Source organism: Thamnophis elegans, chromosome Z (assembly GCF_009769535.1).
Source record: "Thamnophis elegans isolate rThaEle1 chromosome Z, rThaEle1.pri, whole genome shotgun sequence".
NCBI lineage: Eukaryota > Metazoa > Chordata > Lepidosauria > Squamata > Colubridae > Thamnophis > Thamnophis elegans.
Window position 1 is genome coordinate 27072573 of NC_045558.1, and position 23770 is coordinate 27096342.

Below are 23770 nucleotides of genomic sequence, written 5' to 3' on the forward strand. Positions count from 1 at the left end.
AGGGTTTTTGGAGGATTTTAGAAATATTAAATGAAATGCCAGTTTGGTTATGTATTAAATCTTGGTATATTTTATGATGGACGTTTAAACAATTATAGTCAAATAAAAATGGAGGTATGATAAGGGTAACATGCATAAATATCTGAGTTAAAATACTTGAGTTAATATGAATTAAGTTTGATGACTGTGGAAGAGATGCACAAAAGCCTTTTGTAACCAACTTTCTACAGTATGTAAAGAAGGAAGATTTTATGTGTTGTGTTTGTTTTGAAAATAAATAATAAAATAATAAAAAGTTGCCAAGTTTGAGAAACATGCTCTATTCAACTATCAATCTATCCTTTGACTATAGCTGATTTACACATAGTTATATAAATCTTTTGTTTTCAGTTTGTTGTAAGAAATGAACTCCGCCTGTTTTACTTAATGTTAAATGTGTGACTCAACACCAAGTCTTAATCCTATAAAACAAGTAACAATCCAATGTCTTGTGTTTCTGGGAACTGGAAATATTGTGTTTTCCAAAAATAAGACCTACCCTGAAAATAAGCCTAGCCTGATTTTTAAGCAGGTCTAATCTAAGCCCTACTCCAAAAATAAGACCTAATGAAGATTGTCATCAGCTAGGGGGTTGATGAGCATGGCAAGCACCGGAAGCGGAGAGGGGGTCGGGGCCAATGGTGTCCAGCAACAGCAACAGCCTACACAGTACAAGTGAGTTGATTACCTGCCCAAGCAACAGGTGGAGGCAGAGGGGGAGAGGCAGGTGATCTGGATATTTCATATGGATTGTGGGAAAGCCAAGAGTCAATGGGCCATAGTATGTGGATTGCTGCAGGAGGCTTGTCTTCACATGATGTTACTGGAAGCAGATGGAGGCGGAGGCATGGGGAGGAACGCAGGTGATCCCAACACACTGCACGGGCCACAGCAAGCCTGAGAAAACAAGTCTCCCACAGCTGTCTGCCCACTCCTTCCCACCATCTCTTGGCTTGCCAGCAGCACCCGCAGTGCATCCAGATTGTGTGCCTCCCCACCACACCTCTTCCTGCTGCAAGTGTCACAACACGAAGATGAGCCTTCCATGGCTGCCTACCTGCTCTGACCCAATGACTCTCAGCTTTCCCATAGCCCATGTGGCATGTCTGGATTGCATGCCTCTGCCACTGCCTGCTGGTTGGACAGGTAATACCTCACCTGTGCTGTGCAGGCTGCACAACCCCAGTGTGTGCCAACCGAGTGGCCAGTTGACTGTAGCTGCTGTCGGATGTTAGCATCTGTGTGCTCACTATCTTTTCTATGTGTGCCGGGGTGGGTGGGGCGGCCAATCAAGCTGATCACCCTGAAATTATATTTCCTGAAAATAAGCCCTAGTGCTTATTTTGGACTCTCCAAAAAAATGTAAGAGCCAGTCTTATTTTCAGGGAAATATGGAAGCAAAATCATTAAAACATAGGGATGTGGATTTATTGACTTATTGGAAATGCAGTTTTCCAGAATAAATATTTTTGTTCTTAAAATATGTATGGAAAAACATTCCAAGTATTGCATGTATTGAAAATCAAAAATTGTGTTATTTAATGGGATGTACAAAATGATTTAAAAAAACACCTTATCATAGTCATTTGTTTAGTGAATGACATCTCCAGTTTAATGAAAGCATATATTAGAACCAAATATTTATATCCAAAAAACACCTAGAGCAATTCCAAGTTAGACCAGAAAAAATTAACAGCATGAAGAAGATATATGTAATTTGTGTTAAAACATTGAAGAAAATAAAGACATCAGTCATTAACAAACATTTTTTTCCATATTGCTCTTCTCTGTACTAATTCAGAAACCTGTTTCAAACAGCTGCCATGATATTTTGTGTGACAGATGAAATGGTTAAAAGAAGACACAAGTAGTTATTGCAAAGATACAAATGATTCCTCTTGAAATCTTTACATACAAGTATAGCTGAAGGCTTTTCATGGTACTTTATCTTAAAGCTTTCTACAACATGAGATAAACAGAGCACCTTTCATCATGTTATTGTAGAAACAAATTTCAATTAAATACAGTATCTGAACAGTGGAAACGAGTTTTTTAAATGTAGTTTTAATGCACTTTTCCTTAAAATTACATAAGGATTTGACTCAAAAAATTAAGACCATCACTTAGATTGAGCAAGAAGCTGCCCCATAGGTTTTATAGCCGAAATACTGTATAGCAGAGGTCCCTAATCCCATGAGCCCCAAATGGAAATGTCCCTTCCCCCCTTTTTTATATCCCATAGAGCTCTGCAGATCACACTTCTAAAATCCAAAGGCACCCTGAAAAGCAATTTGTTCCTAAAATAGAAAGGTTATGGTTCTGATTAGGAATTCTTAGCACCCATTCCCACAAAAATGAATAGGCAAAATATTAACAGCTACACTTTCTCTTATATTGTCATTCTCTTACTATCCCCTCTTTATAATTGTTCACTACTGGAAAAATTGCCAAAAAATTGCTTACTTTGGCTTTGAATGTCTCTGGAATCAGATTTCAGATTGATCTAAAATTATAAGCGTTACTCATTTTTCAAACTTATTATTTTATTCAAACTATAATGACAAGAATTCAAAGAATTAAATAGCCTACATACATGGCATTACTTTGGAGGAAATGTTAGGTTTTTATTTCCCATCAGCAGATTTTTAATCTATTTGACCAAATAAAGTTTTTTTCCCTTACATGAACACCTGGAACTAATTGTTATAGCACTGTTTCATTTCGGAAATAACTGTGAAAAGTAAATTCTGGGACATATGGAAATGGGAACTTGCTTGCAACTCTTTAAAATGCACATCTGGTCCTAGCATGGGACTAGATGTGGTCTTATCGGCAACAAGATCTTGGGAAAGATATAGCTGCTTTAAAAGAGTTGCAGACAATTGTGGTAGTCACACTCCCATGTGCTCCAAGGTTACTTTTCTGGAATTGAAACTAAAGTTTTACCCAGCCTTTGTCTGCTTCTTTGAATCCCACTCTGCAACTTTAACCTCTGCTCTGCTGTTTAACCAGAAGAGTTAAAAAAATTAAGAACCATTAAACATCACCATGCTACACCAAAAATTGACTGTGTTTATCATGGTTTTTCATCCCATAACTAGTGGGTGAAAATGTTTTCATACATTTTGTATACATATTTTTTTAATACAAAAATGCTTTTTTGACAGTTATTTAAAATTTATTTGTGTACTTAAATGTTCCTTTTAAAAATTATTCTGGATTTTAGCAGGTTTGGATTTGTAGAGATATTGCATTTATCTGCTTGTTAGCTGCTTCCAGTTATGAATTATTCTATATTTAAGACTAATTTCTATTATCTATTTCTATTTATTTTATTTTCTATTTTTAATATTCATTTACATTATTGTAATTATTTCATGGGGATGCTTTTAAAAATTATTCATATTCAATGCAAATAATTCTAATGAATGTTAAGTTTAAGATTGGTTAAAAACTCTAAGCCTGAAATCAAAATTTATAAATGCAGTGTTGTTAACAAAGAAAACTGTTTTCATTACTCTGGGCCCTTAAGCATTATCTTATAACATAGAAAGAGGTGGTCACATGCCTCTTCCAACTACTTTCAAATGCTCCTTAGGAGGTGGCATTATTTGGCCAGGTTCTAAAGCTAACTAAGCTTACACCTGGTTAGCATGCGGATGTTAATCACAAAGGAAAACAGCAAGGTTGTAGCCCAGCCATGGAAAATAAAAACATCTAAAAAAAGGCAATGGTATGCTGTTTCCATAGTATTGTCACAAAAACTACACAGTTTTGTTCCAGGTTGTCACTACTAATTGACTCAAAGCTGCCTTTACCTTCAAGGACAGGTAAAAAGATTTTGTGAGCATTTCCTAAGTAAAGGTTAGCCAAATAGGCTAGTGCAATAATCTCAATTAAATAATTAATTATGATTTAAAATGATGAATGGGAATTTCTGAATAACAAATTCCAATCTTTCTCAACTTCTGCTGAGATGTGTGACCAAAAGCATATAAAACAGCTTGAAAAATAAGACTAAAATTTCATATAAGCCCTTGGGAATATGCATGCTACAAAATATCATGATCTGTGTTGATTTTATTTTGTCCCATAATTTCCAGATCAAACTTGGTAACATGAAGGATTTGATTGTTACTCTGAAAAAGCACCATGATTACAAAGTTTGTTTTAATCGTCCTTTTCTACAATCACTTCTCCATGAAGCACTTTCCTTCTTTGACGTAGCATGTGAAAGTACAGTTGTGGAAACACTAAAAAAAAAAGGGCCAAAAATAAAACAAGTTAGACTATGATGAAAATAAAATGTGCAATCAAACTTCACTTAATTGATAAAATATGGAACTGAATCTTGGATTAGTAAATTGGCTAGTATGATCCAAATCTGAAAGTCCAAGAATTGTTTTTAGCTTATTGCGTATTATTAGTCTTTGTTAAGGTTTTATTACTATTTCAAAATGATACTTTTGAATTAATATATTCATTAATAATTAAATGAGTAACACTGGACAGTATTTCACTAGATAGTTATTTCAATGTATTATGTTGAGTATTTGGGAAGACAATAACTTCATGTTCCTGATTTATAGTGAAGACATGCTGGGAAGGAATTCTAGGCTTTGCAAATCTAGTACATCTGGAATATGTGAAATATATTACTGATCAATCTAGTGCAGTTTTGCCTACTCCTGTAAATAGCAGTTCTTCATGATCTCTGGCTCCCAAAATTTTTTCCAGGCTAATCAAAATCCTTTTAATTTTAAGTATCATACCTAAGGAGTTGTGATGCCTGACAGAATTTCACTAGAGATCCATGTTTTTAGTGGTAGTTAATTTCAAATGAGTATAACATTCAAAGCATTCTTAAAAAGTAGCTTTATACAACAAAAACAATTTTATTATATATATATATATAATATAATATAATATAATATAATATATATATATATATATATATATATATATATTCATTGAAACTTACATGGTATATAAGAGGCCATGATGATGAGCAGAAAATAGTAGTAGTCAAAAGACACATTATATTTGTTGGGAAGTCTCACTGAAAACATGCCTGATCTCTTCACAAAGGGTAATGCTGCATATATTGTTAGAAGCTCACCAACAACTCCTACTGGATATAGGATGATGAAAAAATTGTACCTGAAAGAAACAGCAGATAAATTGCTTGTCTTCTACTTTGCAATACACAATTAGAAAAGGAAAGATCAACCAAAAGTATATGTGCATTTATCTAAAATAAGTTCAGTGTAGGATAATGTAGTGTTCTTAACATTGCTTTAAATATGTATTCATTCTACTGGGCAAGCCAACAGCAGAGTATCTTTCTCAGGTATCCATATTATTTTGAAGCCTGCCTGAAAACCTGCTCATAGGGGTGTCAGTGGGAAAGGGTTTGCAATCATCATCTAAAGTGTCCTACATCCCCCCCCCCACCCTTTTAGGGTTAGATTCTAGGTAAAAAGGAATAATCTCACACAGTTCCAATCACTGTTCATCTACAGCGCTCCTGCACTTTTTTTTGTTGCCTTGCCTGTTCCAGCTTCTTGGCAGCCATAGTGGCTGCCTCTTCTCCTTGTCATGAATGAGAGGGAAGAAAGCCCTGGATTAAGTGGGAGAGTTGTGACTCACTGTGACCTGCAGGGCGTCCCTCTTTCCTTCACCACCCCTACTGGATGGTTTTAGCTCCTTTTGGAGCCCTCCAATGGGGAGAACATGGCATGGGAGTACAGAGACTCACTCCTCACGTCCGATCTCGCCACAACGTCAGCCGGAAGAAATCAACAAAAATGTCATGTTTGCATGTGAGAAACTGCTTTACCCCACTGGGATTAACCTGTCATACTCATTCCATCAAAAAGGGTTTCTGTCAGTCAAAGGATTTTATCTAGTAGAATCCAGAAGAAGAGCCTTTTCTACTGTAGTCCCCATCATCTGGAATATTCTCCTATCAGACATGAGATCCAGTCTCACACGCCTGGCTTCTGGAAATGCATTGCCACTTGGTCTGGGGTCACCACTGAGGCCTACTATATTGGGAGCAGTTGATGAGAAAATATTCTTTCCCTCAAGCTTCCTATTATGTTGGTTTTTAATTTTAATTTTAAACTTTTTATTCTGTTTTAATTGTTTTTGCACTTATATTTTATTATATTGCAAACTGCCCAGAGTTGCTGTATTAATGAAATGGGCAGCCTAGGAATCCAATAACTAAATAAAAAATTGTGGATGCTTATAAAAAGACATGGCTTCAGTCACAAAGCTATAGCTATCATTTTCATTCTCCCTTATAGATACCCCTGCCTATTTGAAATATAACTGTATAAAGAAAGGCAATGGTAAAGATTTCCCTTGTCAAATTGTGTCTGATTCTAGGGGGTGGTGCCCATCTCCATTTCTTAATGTTATCTGAAGGCATTTCCGTGGTTATGTGGCCAACACGACTCTATGTTGAAATGCATGGAAAGCTGTTACCGTTCCACTGAAGGGCATACTATAATAATGTACTGGCTATCTACTCAGAAATAGGCTTTATAAATTCAGCAGATCTATAAGGATTTTACTGAATCTTTATATCAGGTAGAAAACTTTTTATTCTCACTAATATTAATTCTCACTAATACTAATACTATTCTCATTAGTATTCATAATCTAAAATGTTCTAAAATTTATTGCTGCTATAGAGTATATGCTCTAATGGTTTAGGATGGCATTAAAAATGCTAGGTTGAATGTTTTAAAAATGAACTGAGGAACAGCAGTCAAGCAATCCCCACAGCTATTTCTTATAGGCAACTATTGATGTTATATGGATAAAAGCTCACAACTGAAGGAATAGTATTTTGGGAAATGCTAGGGTGAATTTAAAAAAAAATGAAAGATCGTCTGCTTTGAAAAGCACTGCCTTATTTACTTGTTGTCAAGTCACACACTGAAAACCTTCAAAAGGATATGAAAATAGTTGAAGAGTTTTCATGCAAGATACAGCATGCAAATATAGTTTCCATAAAATAAAATAAAACATCTCTTCAACTCATGCTGGAAAAAGCAAGGAGACAGTTACAAAAACTGCACAAAGGGCATTCCATGAAGAAAATAATTAAGATTTAAAGCAGCAGCCCCAGAACCTGAAAACTTCATTAAGATTTAATAGACTTAGATAATATATAGGTCAACGGGAATGGAATGAATGGGAATTAACAAGAGGCCCCAAAATATCTTGAAGGAGAAACCAATTAATGCAACTTTAACTATAACAGCTGCAAATCAATAAAGCTAAAGTTAAAATCATTCCTTTGTAAACAAAAAAAAAATTGCAAAACCAAAATTTGAGAATCTAAACCAAAAAGTCACTGCACCAAAATGTCTTTTGAATTTTGAACACCCACTTAGAAAAAAACCAAGTGGAAAAGTTCAGATTAGGGCTATCATTTTCATTTCACAAAAGAATGGCTGCCATCTAATTGCCATATGGATTTTTGCAATTCTATTTTGAATTATAGTTGTCTTTGTTCTATGATATTCAGACAACTTGCAGAACTTCTGATTTACACTCAGAAGAGTCCAGTGTTTGACTATTATTGTCATTTTGCATTTTCTTAAGTTTAAAAAAAAAATGGATTAATTTTCTCATTTTTGTTTTGTTTAATGAACTACTCTAGTGCTATTGTATGTGGTATCTTATTAAAAATATGAAAATTGTGCCAGCCTTTACATATATGCAGTCCTGTAAATCAGGTTTAAATTTTAAATTCTGTATGCTCACAATGAACTTTCCAGCAAACCAATGTTTTTTTCTTCAACAAAGGTTATTTGGGTGGGAGGGGGGGTCAGCAAAGTGGTAGGTTCTATTTCTTTCTTTCAGCTCCATTGAAATGTTTGGTAATTTAAATTGCTAATTTACTGGCATTCTTCATTTGCATTGTTTATAATTTATTGCTACTTACTGCCATTTATGTAGTATTGTAATGATGTAGAGAAATATTAACATTTAACTGAACACGTAGTACAGCTCAATGGAAAATGATCCTATCTTACTAAAGAGACCGAAGTTCAATTCTCTATTCAGCTTGGAAGCTCTTCATGAAATTCAATTAATTTTATGTTAGTTAAAATAAAAACCTGATTTACCTTGAGAAGAAGAAAAAAATGCCCCAAATGTTAATTGTGTAGGCCTTTGCAAAATATACTATTATGATTGAATCTCCAAAGTGAAAAACACTTTTACTGGATGGATATAAAAAGCAGCATACTATAATAATCACTATCATGATGTCCAGAGGCTCAGTTTCAGTCCATATACTCTGTGAAAACCAGCATGGCTACAATAACTAGCTTTTGAAGGAGAAATTACCTGGGAGAAAAGCTCATGTTGAATATGAATAGAATACAGGAAATTTAAATTCTGTAATAACTCACTTTTTAATTTTTTAGATATGACGTGCCTTTCCAGAAACCATACTTTACTTCTATTTACCTTCTTTTACATTTAATTCAAGCCAAATAATCTCTCAAAATGGCAGAACAGAAAGCATCTTACAAATTTTCTAATAAGGTGCTGACCTACAAACCAGGAGACTGGAGTTCTAGTCCTCATTTAAAGATGAAAGCCAGCTGGGTGACCTTGGGTCAGTTACTCTCTCTCAGCCTAACCTACCTCACAGAGTTTTTGTATGAAAAATAGGAGGAGGTATTTATAAAAATTTATAATGCGGGATAAACATCTAATAAGGAGATTAATATAAATTCAATAGTCAGTCTTTTTAAAAGACACACACAAGCAGGCCTTAGGAATATTAATGGCATAAGCAAAGGGAAAGTTAACAAAAAGTTACAGAATTCTGCTTTTAAAATACATCCAGTTCTAAGAATTTTCAGTGTCTTTCAAACACATCAAATCACTTTGTAGACATACACGGAAAACTCTCAAAGCAAATTTCTTCCTAGCTGATTAGGCATGCATGAAAAGCATGCTCAGAACAATGAGAAACTAAACTGCAAGGCATTCTCCACCTGGCCCATTTTATGAAGTATGGCAAATGGTTGAGCATATTGAATGTGTAGAAGGAATATCGAGTAATCTCAGTCACAGTCCAAACAACCAGAAAAAGAATAACACTCTCCTCATTCTGGATCTGTGGAAGTATAAAGAGCCAATGTTTCCTTGAATCCTTAGAATTGCAACAAACTCTCAGATAATTCACCAAAGTCAATATAGTTTAAGATGAATTTAGACGCTGTCTATATTTTAGTCTAAGTGAGTAGGTTACTGTTGAACAGAAAAAGATATAGAAGCAAAGCAGTGGTGGGTTTCAAATTTTTTTAGAATCTCGTCTGTAGGTGTGGCCTGCTTTGTGGGAGTAGCTTGCGAGCCATGTGACTGGGTGGGAGTGACTTGCTGGCCATGTGACTGGGTGGGCATGGCTGGTCAACCATGTGACCGGGTGGGCGTGGCCAACTTGTAAAACATGGCGAAACTCACTTAACAACGCTCTTGCTTAGCAACCAAAATGTTGGCTCAGAAACTCTGGCAATTGAAGCATGCAAGTCTTAAAGCTGTCACGTTACAAGACCCTTGCACCCCTAACCCTTTAGAAAAAAAAACCCAATGGTGTTCAAACTTGACAGCTTTAAGACTTGTGGACTTCAACTCCCAGAATTCCTCCTCTCGCTCTTCATCTTGATGATGTGCGGACGGGTGGGGGAGGGAGATGGAACCGGTTCTAAATGGCACTGTAGATTTGTGGAATCTCTTCTCTAGAAGAAGTTAGAACTGGTAGGAACCCACCCCTGAAGCAAAGAAATGATACGTACTGTAACATTTTTCTTATTTTAAAACTAGCCATTCTCTTCTGTTTCTCTCTTTTTAAGATGATGCCTATATCATTTATATTTGGTCCCATAAACACTATCTCCATCACCCTTGGTGGTCTCCAGATGTAATGGAATTCCAAAACTCAGAATCTCCAGTCAAAAATGGGAATTCTGAATATTGAAATCCTACACATCTGCGGAGCAGTAGGTTAAAAAATGTTACTGCATGTAGTTTCACAGAAGCAACTTTTTTAGAATTTCATCCCAAGTATATGTAGGGGTGCTAAACTATTCAAATAACTGGCAAAAAATTATTATTATTATTACAGAGGTTATATTGGCTCAGGTTTTGAGGGATTCTTTGGCAAAACACCCTTGATCCATAAAAGGATAAAGCAAAATTAAAAATTCTTGCACGTGCTTTTCAAAATAAAATGTTAACATTGTTGTAATAAAGAACCTTTTTTGCTGTTCTTAGACAGATAGAGAAAAGCCCTTAGTCATTTCACTGTCCCAAGAGCTTTATCGATCTAGCCATTCTTTTATGATATCAGCATCTAGGGTGGATTAAATTAATGCCCAGATTTACAAACTAAGATCTATTGATTAGTTTCTGAAAAATCATTATACACAAGTACTTTTCCTTTCATTAAAATAGGAAGAATTTTGTAATAGATCTTCTTGCTCGAAGGCTAATACACATTCCAATACACATCTGAGAAATAAAAATTCAAAATTGTTTTTTTAAGAGAAAAGAGAACCTTGAATACTTCCAGCTAATGCGCTATGATGACTAAATGACTAATACAAAGATTGTATATTAGTTTTAAGAATATCAATTTTGTAATTAATAAAGGTAAAGGTTCCCCTTGCACATATGTGCTAGTCATTCCTGAAGCTAGCTGTGGTGCTAATCTCCATTTCAAAGCCAAAGAGCCAGCGCTGTCCAAAGACGTCTCCGTGGTCATGTGGCCGGCATGACTAAACGCCCAAGGCACACAGAATGCTGTTATTTTTCCACCAAAGGTGTTCCTATTTTTTCTACTTGAATTTTTACATGGTTTTGAACTGCTAGGTTGGCAGAAGCTGGGACAAATAATGAGAGTTCACTCCATTAGGTGGCGCTAGGGATTTGAAGCACTGAACTACTGACCTTTCTGATCGACAAGCTCAACGTCTTAGCCAATGTCCCTCTTTGTAATTAATACATGCATTCAATTTTTTCTCTAAAAGTGTTTAAGGAATAGGAATATTTTTTGTTTAACCTCTGTACAAGTGTTGTTATATTTGCACTTACTCTGTGGTTTCCGGGAGTGGGGGGGGGGGGAACTAAATGCTTATAAACAATGCAAATTGGTTAAGGCATAATGAAGGGATAAGATAGAAATCAAATTGCTTTTTAACCTTTTCTTTCTAATTTGAAGGAAACAATAATCAACAATGCTATTAAGACCTTCATATTAAGGTAGAAACCTTTATTATATATAAAATAATTTAAGCATTTTAAAGTTGTTTATCAAAACTAAACTCACCTCTGGGTATAAAATATAAGCAATCTTATGCTTATTATGCGATATTAACATTTTAGAAAACACATTAAAACTTTTTTCTTTTTATCTTTAAAGTTATCTAAATCATCACTGTTAATATCTAGTCAACACTGTATAAATACCATTGTACCCATATATGTTACTACTTGTGTTTTATAATAACACACTAAAACAATATTTCAAATTTGCGTATCCTGATTTATTACTATAGAAAATCAAGTGTGGGATTACCACACATTTAGGGTTTTCAAAGCTCTTTTGAAACCTGAATTCTTTGCATATGGCATAGTATAATTTAATTTATGCATTATAAATCAGAAAGCTTCATAGCCTTTTTGTTGTTGCTAATAAAATTATCATCCTACAGTTATTTTTAAACGTTTTTTTCCTGGTTTTACAAATAGTCCTTGATTTATACCCATTCATTAAGTGACCATCTGAAATTACAACAGCACTCAAAAAAGTGACTTATGATCACTTTTTACATTTATTACTGTTACAGCATCTCCATGGTCACATGATCAAAATTTGGACACCTGGCAACTGGCACATAACAATTTCACTATACCAGAGTCATGGTATCATCGTTTGTAACCTTCCCAGCCAGCTTCCAACAAGCCACAAGAGGCTAAGCCAGCTTTGCTTAATGACCACATGGTTTATTTAATAACCAGAGTGATTCATTTAATAACTGTGTCAAAACTCACTTAACAACTGCCTTGCTTAGCAATGGAAATCTTCAATTATTGTTGTAAGTTGAGAACTAGCTGTAGTATTCCCCCCTCCCCCCCCATCCCATATTGGCTCTAGTATTCTCTGGAATCAATGTGTTTTTTTACATTTTTCTTTCTGAGAAACATAAACCTAACATAATCAATATCTTAGAAAATAGATGATACCTTCTATCGATGCTGAAAAAGTATTTATATATAAACCATGTTTAATTATCTAGTCCAGGGGTGTCAAACTCACGTCGTCATGGCGTTATCACGTGACTTATCAGGACTTTCCCTCACTTTGCTAAACTGGGTGTGGGCATGGCCAGCGCATAACGCATCCGGCCTGCAGGCTGGAAGTTTGACAGCTCTGATCTAGTCTAATAAAAAATAAACTTCCAAGTACCGCAGGAAGAGAAAAACACCCATATGATTTTAATCAGCGGGAAGAGGCCATTCCTACTTACTTTCCCACATAAGGAAATCACTAAGTGCCATCTGCTGGTGAGAGATCCAACTGTTTCAAAGTGCATAGAGGCATACAAAAACAAACCAGCTTTATGTGAGCAAACGTTCTAAAATCTAAGATACATTCAAATAGTAATCACAATCAATTTAGTAAAAATTGCTAAATACAATTGATCTGACAGGCTATGAAATAGCATAAAATGCTGTTTACCTTATTATAATAAATCTGCACTCCATCCAACAAAAATGGTGTAAGGCAGTCATGAATATATAGGTAACCAGACTTTTCTTCTCACTTTTTTGTGCAATAAGAAATGATCTTCCAGCGAATGCATTTAAGATTGGCATTTCCATGTTCGTCTAAAGAGAACTTCTTCAACTGAGGAGAATTGCATTCTTGATTCGAAACATTTATACTGGCTGGATTAATAACTATACCAATAATCTCTTTGTAGTGTATCAGAACAGAAGGAAGCTACAAACTATTAAATACAATGGAAATTAATGGAACACTGAGGGACTAGGGTTCATTCTTCTGTTTACTTCTATTTTTCAACGTAGATATACTACTTAATGTATAATAATTGCTCTTAGGACATATAACCAAAAATTCAGCTTCCTAAAATTGCATATTTCTCCTCAAACCAAAATCTCTTACCCAATTCCAGTTTATAATATGCATTGCAAGAATGGGTACTTTTTCTTGGTTATTTTAATACGGAACACTTTACTATTAGAATGGCGAAACATAAAAGTCGTATATCCAACCTCAATGGCCTTTACAACCTCTTCACCCATATGCAATTACTAGAGAGTTTTTCATTCACCTTATAGCTCTGAGCATTTCAGTCGTTCTTAAGACCATTGACAATGGGTCTATACCAGTGGTTACCAATGTGGGGCCCAAGCCCCACAGGGCAGCAATTTTATTTTTAATGGGGGCAATTTCAAAATAGGCTATTAACTGAATTTTTGAAAGCCTGCTAATTGTTTTTATATATTTGTGATGAAACAGCTGTGTTTCATTTACCTTTTGTTGTCTTTATTAAAGTGCATTTCCTAGGATCTGGTCTGGAAAGGATATCCCAGCTGGAGAGGGGGGGGGAATGATGGAGCAACTGCCAGCCAATCAGATGTGTTCTCACTAAGGATCATGGGACTGGCAGAGTCTCTCTCTCTTTCCTATGGGCTTTGCTGATGGGTGCTTGCAGGGAGAGCTGCTCAGTGGGGGGAGAGAGTTGATAATTGCTGGGGGAAGTCCAGCAGTGAAGATACAGAATCAGGACCCAAGTTTAAATAAGAAATTATTAGATTTACAATTATTTTTAGTCTGTGTTTTCCCAGGCCATGTTTTACAAGATGTTTTCTCAGAGAAATCTGGGGCTGAGCCATGCATGCGTAGGCCTTGACGAACCTGTGTGTTTCACCTTTACCTATTGAACTACTAAAGCATTTCCCCACTAAGCTACAGGTTCAAACTGAGTGGGCGAGTAGGGAGGTCCCTTTCGTTCACGACAATCTTATTATTCATAAATTAAACCAGGAATGTTTTTAAAATTTCCTTTGTGATGAGACAGAAACTAAATACCAAATTCAACCTACTTTGCAAGAAAAGTGCTGCTACCATTCCCATCTTTATATTTAGCTGAATGTGGCTTTAGTAAATGATTTGCTACTGAAGAAAAGAAATTGACTGAACGAGGAAACGTGAGAATGAAGCTGACTAAATTGGAGCCTAATATAAAATCTCCCTGCAGCAGGCATCAACCACAAGGATCTCACTACACAAATAGACTAAAGCTGCAATCCTACAACATTTTCCCAGGAGTAAGTCCCATTGAAGACAATAGTACAGTGTTTCCCCGAAAATAAGACAGGGTCTTATTTTCTTTTGACTCCCAAAATAAGTACTTGGCCGTATTTTCGGGGAGGTCTTATTATTTTTGAGGTGCAGGAGGCAGCGAGCATGGCCACCTCATGGCTGCTGCTGGGTTGCAATATTGTCAGGGAGGGCTTATTTTCAGGGGAGGGCTTATTTTAATGCATGCACTCAAAAGCCCAATTGTGCTTATTATTCAAGGTGGTCTTATTTTCAGGGAACCAGGGTACTTACTTCTGAGTAGACATGCATAGGATTGCATTGTAAATACAATCTTGGCGTGAGCTCAAACTGTATTTTGAATTTGTTAGGTATCTTTCTTTTAATATGTATAGTAATTTATATGATCAGAAAAAGTTTTCATTAAAATTATTTCATGTTTATCCCTTTCAGTTCACTGTTGTATGTTTTAAAACTTTATTTGGTGTTTTTTCATGTCCCTTCATGCTATTATTATTTTTTAAGTTCCTCAGTACTACTGCTGTCTTTCATTCTTTTATTTTTCTCTTTCATGGATGCCCTGTTTTTTGGAACCTTGTTTAAACCAAGTTAATGGCCTTTTAGGCTTCATCTGCATGAATAGAAGTTCACTTTTTGAATAGTAAAAATTATATGTCACGGGATTTGAGAGATGCTTAGGTGGGACATGACCCCCCCAAAAATGGGAATCACTGGTCTAACTTATATTTTAAATTTTTCAATGTACTTCTAAATGTTTAACTGTTTGATACTACTGTTTCCCAGAAAATATGACAGGGTCTTATATTTTTTTAACCGACGAAATATGGCCTTGGGCTTATTAAAAGGGAGGGCTTATTGTTTTTGGGTTGCCGGGCGGCTACTCCCTTGTGACCGGGCTCCCAAAGAGCCGGGCACAGCCTCAGGATCAAATGACTGTGTTGCACTGTCGCAGCAGCAACACAGCAGCCATAAGGTGACCACACTCTCAAGCAGTCACCCGGCAACCCCCCTTTCCAGCCGGGCACAGCGCTGCTGACTGATCTAGTGGTACCTGGAAGGCACCAAGCAAGGCGAGCGCCTGTTCACCGCCCTCCGCCTCCCATGGCTCGGCACCTTCGGAATGCCCCTAGGTGAGTAAATGAGGCTCTGAATGGCTGGAGAGGGGGGTTGAGCGAGCGGCTTTTCCGCTCCCTGCTCACGTGACTCACAGGCTCATGATACCCTTGGCTAACTCTACAGTAACTGCAGAGCCAGGGCATCTCCACTGATGGCACCGCCTGCCGCTTGTTTTTTTTTTTTTTTTGCGGCTTTCAAAGCACGGAGGACAGATGCTGCTCTGGAAGTACGCTCTATGGTAGCGTACAACCATAGAGCATACTCCCAGAGCGGCATCCGTCCTCCGTGCTTTGAAACAGCTTTCAAAAACAACTACCAAGCAGCAGGCAGCACCAGCAGCAGAGATGCCCTGGCTCTGCAGGTACTATAGATTAGCCAAGGGCATTGTGAGCCTGCGAGTAGCACGAGCGGGGAGCGGAAAAGCCGCTCATGCAACCCCCCTCTCCTGCCCCATTCACTCACTTAGGGACATTCCAAAGGCGCCGAGCCACAGAAGGTGGAGAACAGGCGCTCATGTTGTTTGGTGCCTTCTGGGTACCGGTGCCCAGCTGGAAAGGGGGGTTGCCAGGCGGTTGCGAGTGTGGTCACCTTATGGCTGCTGTGTTGCTGCTGCGACAGCGCAATACAAACATTTGATCCTGAGGCTGTGCCCGGCAACACCCCTCTTTTCAGCTAGGCACAGCGCCGCTGACCGACCTAGCGGTACCCTGAAAGCACCAAGCAATGCAAGCACCTTTGCCCCCCACCTCATTCCCGCAGCTTGGTGCTTTTGGGATACCACTAGGTTGGCAAGCGGTGCTCTGCCTGGCCGGAGGGGGGGATTGTCCAGGGGGCTTATTTTCAGGGTGGACTTATATTTTTGCCCACATGAAAAATGTGGCAAGGCTTTAGTTTCAGGATAGGTTGTATTTTTGGGGAAACACGGTAGGATATTGTGGACCGAATGATGCTTGGTTGCTTACCTGTTTTATACTATGTGTAACAAACCACACCATGAAGATTCTGGAACTCAATTGGACCCCCGTCACAAGCACAGATGTGTGCACTACTCCTTAAAAAGAGAAATAGGTCACCGTTGTCCAATAAAGAGTGGGCTTAGTTAACTGAGGAACTGAAAAGAGACTCACCAACCGCACAGTGGATTATCTGTAAAATTGAAAGGAGGGGTAGACAAAAGGAATTGGGACGTGAGTATTCAGAATTCATCTATGACTGGAAAATCTCTGCTTAGCTGTATTCTTTTCAGAGATATTTTTCTTACACATGGAAATAACAAATTTAATTTGGACGTGGTTTTTGTATCAAGAATGAGTTTTAATATGGATAATACAAGCTATACAGTAACCATGGAGAAATTACTGGAGAAGCATGCTCACTTGCCAATTTGGGAGTAGAGAAAGAGAGACTGGTGACCTAATTCAATATTAATTTAAAAACAGCAGCAATAATGAAAGGTGATATAATAGCAAGCTGTCCTTTTTTCTTACCTCAGCCAAAATGTATCCAATTTAGATTATACAAATTGCTGGTTATGGCATTTTGACCAGCCTGGCATCTTCCTTATGATTTGAAATTAATTATTCATTATAATTAGGTAATTATAATGCAATACAAATGAATTGAAAGAGGTGAGTTATGATGTCTCCCAGTTACAAGTGAATAAAATGACATAGTCTTACTTGTTGGCACAGTGCTTACTACTGGTGCTACTTAGTGTAAAATGACGTCATTTGTCTATAATTTAGTTCATTGTTTCTCTCTCCTTCTCACTTTTCATAGTTATGACTAACATGCATCCCCAACTCAACCATGACATTTACTATTGTGTATCCATTTTCACTGTTTTTGATAATGACTGGGGGGGGGGAGGGGGAAGACATGATTACAAGTTGAAAAAAATAAGCAAATAATGATATGGCACTAGAGTTCAATATATAATTAACCAATCCTATAACCTGTAAAATTGTGAAGTCTAACATCTTGAAAAAAAACACATTAAATAAATCTTAATTAAAAATAGCAAAATTGGAGAAATAATATAGTCACAAAATAGGGAGTGAATGAATAGAATGAATGATGCTTCCAGCATATCCCACTAATTCTCAGCAATGATCATGCTAGTTGTAACTGATGAGACGAATTCCAAAGAATTTGGATGGCCATGTTTCTTATTCATGTCTTTATATAAAATCCACCCTGGACAACTAGGAAATTGTGGAAAATAAGCTTTAAATGCAGGCTACAGGAGGTTGCTATATATGATTTCTCTGGCACTTATATTCAAAGAGACTTTACAGCAGGGATGTCAAACTCAATTTCATTGAGGGCTGCATCATGGCTATGATTGACCTTAGAGGGCTGAGTTGGCATGTCTGACTGGGTGGGTGTGGACAACTGGATGGCCGTGGCTAGCTTGCCACCACTCCCTAAACTGCTGGCACTGGATAGACCGGGCTGAAGCCACACTGGCCTGATGTTTCCTCTTCGTATTGGGTAGACTGGGCCAAAGCAACGCGAGCCAGCCCCTTACATTTTCCAGGATGGCCCCGCAGGCCGGATCTGACCACATCGCAGGCTGGATCTTGCCCACAGGCCTTGTGTTTGACACCCCTGCTTTAGATGATTACAGTTAGGATTAAGATTCTCTATTGTGGTGAACTCTATTTATTTATAATGTTTTTATTCTGCTTTGTCTCACAAGACAACTCAAGACAACCACTGCAATGGGGATAAAACTCCCCTACGTTTATCCCCATTGCAGCAACCCAATGAAAGAATCTGAGCTGAAAGTAATTGTCCCCAAAGCCACCTAATGAGTTCCAGGGGTGAGTTGGGACATAAGCATGGGTTTCTATATTTCTTGACCACTGCCTTATGAGCATTAATGTGCTTTACTCTCTTCCAATCAGTGCATATCATTTGGCATTTATGATTACAAATACAAATTTTCAGGATATTCAGGAAGATTTTTCCTACATTACTGCAAGTAAGCATGAATGAACTGTAGGGATATTCAATAGATAAGAACATATTTAAGGAACCTTTAAAAGAACGGCAACAGACATCAAACTGCTCAAAGACTGATTGACAGGGAATGACATCATACTGGATAACAGCCAGCACAAAGAGAGAGGGCTGGGTATCTGGAAATACAGAAGCCCACCAATGCAGATCTTCCTGATCCTTCAGGAATTTCTGAACAAGTTTCAGATGCATAACATTCAGATGCAGCATTATAAAATACTGATAGTCTTTGATTAATGACCAGTCGCTTAGCAATTGTTCAAAGTTAAGACAGATCTCGCAGAGTTATTTATGACTTGTTTTCAAATGTCAGCTGACAGCTGCACCCATCGCTCAGTCACTTGACCACATTTTTTTTTTTGCTGGTTTCTAGCATTTGTTTCAGTGTCCAGGAAAAAAAAATACTGGGGAAAACAGACTTATTTAATGACCCTGATGTTCACTTAGAGTTCATGGTGTTTACTTTATGACCACCACAAAAAAGATTGTAAAACTGAACATAGTCACAGCTTACAACCATAATTCCAGTCATTAGTTGAGAACTACCCATATACTAACTGAATTAATTTAGATTACATTGCAGTCACCTGGAGAAGTTCTAAATGAGCACCCAGAGTTGCTATCAAATTTGCAGCATTAAAGTCTGTAAGCTGAAATGTTCTCATAGCACTTTAATATGGGATGTCTATGAATTATAATAATTTGATCTTGACATCTCACAAAATAATTATTATAGTTGCATATATTTTATGAGTGACAGCTAAGTACAGCTCTTATCTGAAGCCACTAATTCATCTAATGCAGCTGCAGTGACTTCTAGCAACTTCTAGGGCTTTTCATTTTAAAAAAGGTCTTGGTTTGGAAACCAGAATCTCAAAGAGACATTCTGGAAAATTAACTATCAATTCTGGCTCCAACTCCTTTTTTTCATAATTGAATACTTAATAAGGTGTCACAGAACAAAGGACATTCTGAAAGCTACAGTTGATACCTCAGAATATATCTGTAACAGTAGTGGGTTTCAATTCCCGTTGCAACCGGTATGCTGCAACAGGAGCCGGGCGTGCACCACAGGCATGCACGTTGCACACATGCTCACCCACCTGTGATCCTCCAGCTGTTTGGCAGTGTCGCGCATGCGCCGTACGTTGCATGCGCAGATGACCCATTTCCTTCAAATATAGGTAAGGAACGAGGGCGGGTGAGCGGGAGGGCCCTCCAAAGCACTGTTCTGGTACAGTGATTGCTGCTTCCGGCAGGCATCGATGCACGCATACCGGGGCATACCACCTGCAACCTATTACTGATCTGTAAGTACCTTCTGATCTCACTAATGGCCCAAGAGTGTCTGACAACAATTAGCTTAGGCTGCTAACTATTTTTTGTCCAGATTCACATTCTCCTTTCAAATAAGATATATTTACTAAAAACTTACCTCAAGCAAAGCAAAAGTCTGAAAAAATTTAAGTGTCTTTTGAATGCTTTTATATAAGCCTTTGTATGTTCCTTTGTCCATATAGAATCGGGCCATGGCAATAGCCAGTACAAGCCACCTAAATAGAAAAAACAATATCCTTAATGGAATAATGAACAGTTAAAAGTATTTTCATGTTGTCCCATATCAGTTATATATAAGTCGTCATCTCTTAGGCACTGTCATTCATCTGTGTTTTGTATTTATAACTAAGTGAAAGTGTTTTTACACAGCTAGAAATTCTAAAGTACTGGAAAGAATGGAGATCAAGTTTGCTCTGCAGCAGGACAACAACATTTCAGATGATTCCTTTCTCTAATCTCATCTATTATTCATGGCCCAACTGAATTTATTTTATTTCTTTTATTTACACATTTTGTACCACTAATTTCTGGTAATTTACAGCTATGCAAAGTTCATAACAAGAGTATATTTTAATAATCCTGGTAACAAGAGTGATTTCTATGTTTTTCAACAGTCAGCAGTTGTATAAAACAGCTGAATTTTAAATGCCCATTACAAAAATGTAATGGAAGCCGCCATGCAAATTTCTGGAGCAAATCATTCTATTAAGAAAAAATGGGCCCTTACTAGATAGGTACATTAATATGCAGCAAATTAGGAAGTTTTTATTTTTTATTTTCTGCATGTTCAATTATGATTCCAAATTCTGGAATGTATCTATTATGCAACAAAATGAAGGAAGATACACAAGCAAAAACTGATAAGCACAAGTCTCTTTAAAGCATTTTTACAAGTCAAAGGGATTATGGTAGGAATAGTTCAAGAGACGGCACGAGGAGGAAAGAAGCTAAATTCTGCTTTTGACAGTGAAATATTCTTTGGGATTATTATTATACAGTATAAGGAAGAAAAGTTTTCAGTTATCTCATTCCAAACTTTTGCAAGTTCTCTCTTTTAAAAAAGCTTTCATAAACCTTGGTAAAAGTTTAATAAATAATAAAGGTTTGGATTGGTTATGATTGATTATGTGCTATCAAGTAACAATTATATAGACTTCACAGCTAGACCTTCTCCAGGATGAATGTAATTGAGTAAATAAATAAAACAAATCTTAAGCTCTTCTCTAGGTAGTGAGGTCTGAATATCTTTTAAAACATATTTTATTAACCAGGAATAAAAGCTCCTCATAAAATGTCCAACCTAGTAAGTTTCTACAAGGCACCAAGTTATGGATTGCTTTAACAACTGTTTGCTGAATAAGAATATCTGACTGCTTATAAATAGTAAATATAAACAATTTATACATAGTAGAAAGATACATCTTCTGTGAATCAGTTTGGTTTAATAACTTCATGTCCTGCTTAGTCATGAAAGCTAATCATAGACCAGATACTTTCTCTCAGTTCAAACCACCTACAGGATTGCTGTTTTGGAGAAAATATGGGGAAGAAGCTGTGTTGTATATGTTTGCTGCCTTGAGTTATTTCTAAAAATGATAAGGCAGATATATATATAAATAAAATAAATGAATCAAGCCAGACTCCTAGTGATCTTTTACATAGATGTAATTTAGGAGTTAAAATATAGAAGTAGCTACATAGGAACAGAATCATAAGTCACAAAGGTTGGGTTTACTAATGTTTGTAATGGACTGTAGTAAGGGATGGATTCCCAGGAAGAAGAGGGTGCATTCCAGAAGAGTGAGAGGCAACTCAGTCCAGATACTACAGAAAGAGAAGACATCCCTCTCTCTAATAAAGGGATATAGAATATCCTGCAGGTGGGTCCTCAGGAGGCCTCAGTCTGGCAAGAATTTTTCTATATATGTGAAACAAAGACCTTGGAAGACTTATGACCATTGCCATTCTTGGTTTTTGGCTTGGCGTGTTTGAAGAACACAAAGCATGCAAAAAGAAAAAAATGGGGGGGGAGGGGGGATGAGGTTCTTTTCCAATCTTTTAATGATTTGAAATAGTGAAAATTGACCCGAGGTGGTGCAGTGGTTAGAGTGCAGTACTGCAGGCTACTTCAGCTGACTGCTAGATGCAGTTTGGCAGTTCAAATCTCACTGGCTCAAGGTTGACTCAGCCTTCCATCCTCCCCAGATGGGTAAAATGAAGACGCAGATTGTTGGCAAGATGCTGACTCTGTAAACCACTTAGAGAAGGCTATAAAAGCACTATGAAGCAGTGTATAAGTCTAAGTGCTATTGCTATGCTCAGGCAAAAGCAGAGTTGATAACCGCAGCATACCTTCTTTTTGGGAAAACCTTCAATTGTCATTTATATCTATTATGGAAGAAGGAGCATCTCTTAATTGAATATTCAGAAGAGTTTCAAAGTACAAATCAGATCTGTAATGTATGTCATTATCTAATTATGGTTTTATTCAATATGCGATGATCAAACAAAGCATGGTGGTTAATAGAACCACTGTGTAAAGACCTATTTCCTTTTAAACCCAGCTAAATCAATACAACAGGCTAAGCTGAAAGCAAACAAAGTTATAACTTTGTACCAAAGTTAGAAAGTCCTTCTTTAAGGAGATTCCCACAGGCCCACTAACCTTCTTGTCACCCTGGAGGTTTGGGGTTAAATGCTCCCTGATCCACCTAAGGCTCGGGTTACCGCGGCCATCTGGCCGGGGCAGGTGCTATCGTAGGAAGCTGGCTCAAGTGAGTGGGAGGGGACCGAGCGCCGACTGAACATGCTCTTGTCTTCGGCGGCCACCGCAATAAATTATGCCGAGGGAAGCAGTCTGCCCCATTCCACACACCCCCGGCCGGCATTCCGGGCTCGGGCTATACTTAACCTCTCCGGCGGGCTCGAGGGATGACGTGCTCGTCTTGCTGGAAGTCTGCACCGTATTAGGCAATGCAAGCAAGCCAGGGCTTATTCCCCAGTCGCCGTGCGCTTCCCCGCCAATGCCGCCCCCTTTCTCCCTTCGCCACAAGTGCCCAGCAGGTACAGCCCCGCCGGTAGTTCAAAGAGGAAGCCTTAGGTCCTGGGACGGGGAGAAGGAAAAGTTCCGTTTTCGACCCACCACTGGCTCCACAGCAACACCCCGCTCACCCGGCCGTCATGGTGATGTTGTAGAAGATCAGCCAGGCTGTGGTCACCGAGCTGCGAGGCCGAAGCATCTTCTTGACATTCTCCTTCTCTTCCACGGACCCGTTACCGGCGCCGCTCTCCTCTTCGTTGGGCGCCATGGTTTCTCTTCCCCCGAGGCCAGGCGCAGACAGATCGAGGCACGCACGGCCGCGAAAGGGATCGAGGGGAGGAGCAGAGCAGGCGGGGCGGCCAGCAGGAGGGAACTTGGGACTCAAGCGACTGCGACTATCTCCGCCTCCCTTTCCTTTCCTGTACAAGGTGCCTCCCACTCACAACTTTGTGTTGGGTTCATGTCGGCAAAGGAGTTAATTAGAGTTGTAAGGGACCTTGGAGGTCATGCAGTCCAACCCCCTGCTCATGCAGGAGACCTGTATTAGGGATTCGATCCGCCAAACTGCCGACCTCTTTCTGATCCACAAGCCCAGTGTCTTAGCCACTGAAGCATCTAGTCAGTTGTCATCTGGGGGATGGGTGGGGTAGGGTTGGGGGGAATGGGCTTTTGCTTGTCCTATGAAAGGCAATTTTCAAGAATAGGCAAATGAACATATTCCATCCCAGATACATTCTGACCTCCTTCATTATTGCTTACACAATAATAATGGGAACTGCAAAATCTTCTAGTAGGAACGAGACTTACCC

The 23770-nt window shown here is 38.0% G+C and overlaps 1 protein-coding gene across 3 annotated transcripts; it reads right to left on the reverse strand.

The window, feature by feature from the left end:
- Nucleotides 1-304: 304 nt before the first annotated feature.
- HACD1 (3-hydroxyacyl-CoA dehydratase 1) lies at nucleotides 305-23290 on the reverse strand. Of its 3 annotated transcripts, none has more exons than XM_032237368.1 (7): nucleotides 23093-23290; nucleotides 20019-20136; nucleotides 16687-16705; nucleotides 16522-16604; nucleotides 12815-12963; nucleotides 5021-5199; nucleotides 305-4292 (listed from the first exon to the last, which is right to left on the reverse strand). In XM_032237368.1, the coding sequence occupies exons 1-7, from the start codon at nucleotides 23227-23229 to the stop codon at nucleotides 4210-4212; spliced, it is 768 nt and encodes a 255-aa protein (XP_032093259.1). In that variant the 5' UTR covers nucleotides 23230-23290; the 3' UTR covers nucleotides 305-4209. The 3 variants fall into 3 exon arrangements, with proteins under 3 accessions (XP_032093259.1, XP_032093260.1, XP_032093258.1); XM_032237369.1 differs by lacking the exon at nucleotides 12815-12963 and adding an exon at nucleotides 9069-9190 and having other exon boundaries at nucleotides 16522-16610; XM_032237367.1 differs by having other exon boundaries at nucleotides 16522-16610.
- Between the last annotated feature and the right edge of the window lie 480 nt (nucleotides 23291-23770).